Raw genomic sequence first — 5,277 nt, 5'->3', positions numbered from 1 at the left:
AGCTAGTGACTGTGTCAGTTGTTTATGTGTTGACTTGTAGGGACACTGTGACATATAGTTCTCTTTTCCTGGCTTGAAAATGCATATGACAATCCCATGTCCTCAAGACAAGTCTGGATGTTTTCAGTTTCAACCTTGACTGTGTGGAAAAAAATGATAAAGATCTTATCCCAAAACTTTCCTTTGATTTTAGGTTTTTGAAACGTTTCTTTTAGATAGCMCYCCCCCCCCCCCACACACACACACACATAAACACGTGCACCCCCCACGCCCCCCACACACTCACACACAACCCCCTATCATCCCACACACAATTACTGTAGCAGTTTAGAGTAATAAGACAATTACTATGTATTGACACTTTATGAATTAATTGAATTAAGTCATATAACTAACATTTTTAGATTAAAATGTTGCCATTGCAGTGAATTGCAAGTGTTTGTTTACAGGGGTGGTACGGTTCTAATTCAATGGGACGGGGTGCTAGTCCCTCAACCAATCAGCCTATACCTTCACTGGAACAGCCGCTGTGAAGGCGGGACTAGATGCCTTCACAGCCAATAGGCCCTAGCCATCCTCTGAGCTTAGAGAAGTTAGCAGACGGGTGCCAGTCTGGTCTGTAGCCACGATGGATGCAATAGCATACCTTCTGCTGGTCCTGCTGTTCGGGACAAGGTTACATGATATTGATGGTAAGACACATTCCGTAGAGATTTTGGAGCTGTTCGTCCCGCTTTAAAGTGTTCTTGTGGGTTTTGCTCTTGGCTGGAGAGCTCCGTTAGTAAAGCTTTTGTTGAAGAAGCCCGTAAAAAGCGGAGTGTATGCAACTAAGATGGCGCAGGGTCTGTGGCCAGCCCGCTGCCGCCAGTCTCAGGAATGTTTATTGTCTGGCTGATGGGGGGGAAACAAGCAGGGAGCTTTAATCAAACCCGGAGTTAAAAGACGTGTTGCTGTTGCGCTGTAGCTAAGCTGGCCGATGTCTGGACTCAGTTCGCCCACAAAGAGCGTTCGGGTCCGCTGTTCAGGGGAGTTGTCGGCAGTTTAGCTAACACAAAGTTGTCTGAATTTCTCATGTGACGTTTGATTCTGTGAGGTAGAAGTTTGTTATGGACTTTGTGGTCGGATCGTTGCTTCGGGTAGACATTTCAGCTCCAGATATTGCTCCCGAGACATGACTACCTGCGCACGCGCGCGCGTGTGTGTATAATTCAGTGAGAAGCGATTGTTTCTAACTTACCGTAGTTACTCATTTCACATCTCTTCATTTCACCCCACTGCGTTGTTGTGGATATTGCGGAAACCTTTGAGTGCTTTTTGATATTTGCTATTAAATAATTATTACTGTCTACACATGTATCATTTGTTACTGTTTAATACCCACCAGAGGGCTGATTTTCAGCAGGTCTCCATGTTCAGTTCGGCTCTGAGCTTATTAACCAGTGAGCTGAAGTTAGCTTCTGGTTGGGCTAAAGCAGGCGCGTCCAACTCATCTTCATTTTAAGCCATATCAAGGTATTTAATGTTCTCAGAGGACCTGCTATTACAGAATGTATTGATAAAACCCATTAACAAACTTAAAATGTTAATAAATACAAGTAATAGTGCGTGTTAAAATGAAATAATATGGAACTTTTTTCACATTGGTGTAATTTGACACTAATCAGATAAAAACTGTTTTGACTTGCTTGATTAATAATGTTTAAGCATATTGCTGTTTTCTTGAAGGTGACCCTGCATCTTTAGGTAAAATGCATAAGACTCTTTGAAATACACCTTTTGTGTTTTTACAGGATAGAGTATTGTTTCACACATCATGTTTTTGTTTGCAGAATATACTAGGCTTTGTTCTAAACCAGAATAAACAGTTGTTGTGTCCTAAAAAAAGCGATGAAACAAGCCAAGAATTTCCTGTCAGATGTTTACATCAGCACTCTGCAGATATGTTGGTTTAGTTTCACTGTAAGTATTGATCGTAGGATCCCAACTGGTGATCTCCTCCCAGTAGTACCTGCTGGTAATCCCAGTGAACACACACATTTTGGTAAGCGTTTGCTCTAATTTAGCTGGAAGAACATGGAGACTGTGAAAGGTCAGGTGTTATCTGGGTTATAGATGAGCAACATTTTATTTCTTTGGAGAAAAAATAAGTGTCTGCATTTCAATCTGGTCACATTCCAGTGGGTGCTTACACGCTGCTGAGTTTTCCCTTCTCCAGACCCAACATGTCTCATATGAACATGTATACAAAGAGACTGTCTAGATTTTCTCTAACTAATTTGGAGACCAACATGTTTCCTTTGTGTAGAGAGAGAGAGACGGTGCGGGCGAGGAAGCGTCGGCATGAATGGAGGGAGGGAGGTTTTCCATCAGCAAGCAGAACAATCTCAGTCGAAGCAACTGCTGGCTGACTCTTAAATTGATTTGTTGGTTCAATTTAGGGAGGAAGGGAAGGAATTCCTCGTCTTTGTTCAGCATCAGGACTATTATGGCAGGTTGGTGCGTGACAGCATGGAACTCGGCCATCTCCACCTGACTGGAGCCCAGCGTGCTGTCTCTGACGGGAACAGAGCCAAGAGATGCTGCCCTGATCTGAAGCATCAGATATCTGCTGGCTCTGCTGTCACGTTCTGCTCAGCACCACACCCTGCAGCAGCACCAGCACACACACACACACACACACACACACACACACACACACACACACACACACACACACACGCTCATACAACATCGGTGGGATTCTCCACATGCTAACATAGACTGCTTCCAGAGCTACCAGAGAGGATCTGTTCCTGTAGATGTCCAGAGAATGACTCACGTCTGGCTTACTTCCTCTGTTTGCACCGTGTCATTACTTCATTCCTCTGCACAGCCAGCTCACTGCTGAGCTGCTGTCCTGGACCAGACGTCTGGACTCTGAAATGTTTTATCCTTTAAATCGTCTAAAATAGCAACACTCCATAAAAATAGTTTTCAACTACAGAGGGTTTGCAGGCCATGTGAGGATTCTTCACATCACCATGAATAAAAGTGAATCCGTTTTAGGAGCATGGAACACAAAACATGTACGGCAGTTATAAACCAATATTTTAGTAATTCAGTATTCTATCGATTATTCTTTTGATTAATCAAGTAATCGGCTAAAATTTTTTGGATGAAATAAAATATCGGTAAATCTAGCATAACGACAGTGTTACTATAGGCATCAGTTCAATTTTTCATATTTGAGCATCCCTAACAATTACTTTTCTGTAGTCTAGAAAATTAACAATAATGGCTCACTTCCTAAGTTAACCTGAAGAAAAGTCATACAAAAATCTGAAATTATATTCAGTTTAATAATAAAGAGGCAGGCCCAACAATGCGCTTAAAAAAATGTAAATTCTCCAGCTTTTAGTTTATGTATTCATCTTCAGTCAATTTAATAGATAAACTCTCACCTTGCCCAGCAATTTATAGCTCTTGTGTCCATATTAAAACCATGGTGCGCTAAATAATAAAACATAATTTAATGAAGCTTCGAGGTAGATATAATTTCCTCGAGAAATTTTAATAATCGAGGTACTCAAATCATTCGAGGAATCGCTACAGCCCTAAATACAAGCACACTCTAAAAGATCAATAAACTAATTTCTACAGAACATTTAACACTGGAACTCTAAGATATTTTAAATATTCAAAATACATAAACAGACTATAAATAAATAAAATAGACTGTGAAGTCTCTGTAAACAAACTTGCCCTATAAAATATACTGGCTATACTGCCAGGTAGGACTTTAGTGGAGAAAAACGTGCAAACTTACTGTGTGCTGAGTGTCAAATGTTTGTAGGATCTTTTGAAATTCTGGTTTATTAATTAGATTAAAGATTAAGCAACCTGTCTTGGTGCACACTGTTTCACTGTTTGTATTTAGTTGTTGATTAAACACCTCAGTGATTGTGGACTGTCAGTAAGACAGTGACAGCCCATGGTTTGAAGTTTTTTTCACCAAGCTGGTAAACCTCCATTGAATGATTACAGTTTAGGTACAGATGCATGTTTGTTGGGTTGCCATGTTTAGTTGCTACACTTTTACGACGGGTTCATTCAGTCGCGTTCGGCTTTTAAACCAGTGTTTCTCTGGCTTGCTCCTCCTCACCGGGCTTAATGCTGCACTCTGTACCGAACCATAAGCCTGGCAGGTAACTGATGCTTATTCGCTTATCCTTATGGACTCGGCACACAGGACCAGTGCCACTCCCTTTTCTCTCCACTTGCGACAGTGTCTTGTCCTAGATGTGCCCAGGCAAGCATGTAGATGTGCTTGCCTGGGCACATCTAGATGAAGAATGTTCAACTTTTGTTCACTTTCCCCGTGTTTACCCCCAATGAATTTCTGCTACCGTTTGCCACTCGTCTTACATTGAAATGGGTTTCAGTTTCCTTAGAGGTCTGAGTTTAGGATTTAAACAAATATGGAAAGAGTCCAAGATTATTACATTTCTGTTCCTTGTCTCATTCTTTTAGTCTTTCTGGGATTCTTTTTCCAACTGAGCTCAAAACAAAGTACTTTGGGCTGGTTGTTGCTATGGTTACAGGCATTTTTCAGATGTGATGAGTCTACTGCATGAGAAGAAGAAAACTTTTTGATGTGGTGATCAGTAATGTGATGCAGTGGCTCTTCTGTGCTCCTGGGACATTTAATCTGTCTCAGTGGGATTGTAGTCATGGTGCAGTTACACGGTTGTAGGTTTGATTGCAGCTTGCTCCTGTCACCTGTTGACATCTCTACATGTGACCTTATCTGACTGCATCATGTTTTAGTTGCTTCTGCTGGGAGACAACATTGCATGTGTTATGTGATTCTACCAAATGCTTGTAGCATTTTCCTTGTACAGGTCCTTCTCAAAAAATTAGCATGTTGTGATAAAGTTAATTGTTTTTCATAATGTAATGATAAAAATTTAACTGTCATATTTTAGATTCATTGCACACCAACTGAAATATTTCAGGTCTTTTATTGTTTTAATATTGATGATTTTGGCATACAGCTCATAAAAACCCAAAATCCCCGTCTCAAAAAATTTGCATATCTCATCAGACCAATAAAAGAAAAGTGTTTTACTACCAAAAAAGTCAACAAATAAATATGTTCAGTTATGCACTCGATACTTGGTCGGGAATCTTTCTGCAGAAATGACTGCTTCAGTGCGACATGGCATGGAGGCAATCAGCCTGTGGCCCTGCTGAGGTGTTATGGAGGCCCAGGATGCTTCGATAGCCTTAAGCTCATCC

The 5,277-nt window shown here is 41.0% G+C and overlaps 1 protein-coding gene across 1 annotated transcript in view; it reads left to right on the top strand.

The window, feature by feature from the left end:
- The first annotated feature begins 595 nt into the window (after nt 1–595).
- The window catches only part of tgfbr1b (transforming growth factor, beta receptor 1 b), a 59,588-nt gene continuing 54,906 nt past the window's right edge, over nt 596–5,277 (top strand). Inside the window, exon 1 of the mRNA XM_008438547.2 lies at nt 596–692. Within this exon, the coding sequence (XP_008436769.1) occupies nt 629–692 (64 nt within the window). The 5' untranslated portion in view covers nt 596–628. The remainder of the gene's footprint in view (nt 693–5,277) is intronic.

Source organism: Poecilia reticulata, linkage group LG20 (assembly GCF_000633615.1).
Source record: "Poecilia reticulata strain Guanapo linkage group LG20, Guppy_female_1.0+MT, whole genome shotgun sequence".
In the NCBI taxonomy this organism is placed as follows: domain Eukaryota; kingdom Metazoa; phylum Chordata; class Actinopteri; order Cyprinodontiformes; family Poeciliidae; genus Poecilia; species Poecilia reticulata.
Note: the sequence above shows the minus strand (reverse complement) of the source record. Positions and strands in the feature narration are given on the sequence as shown.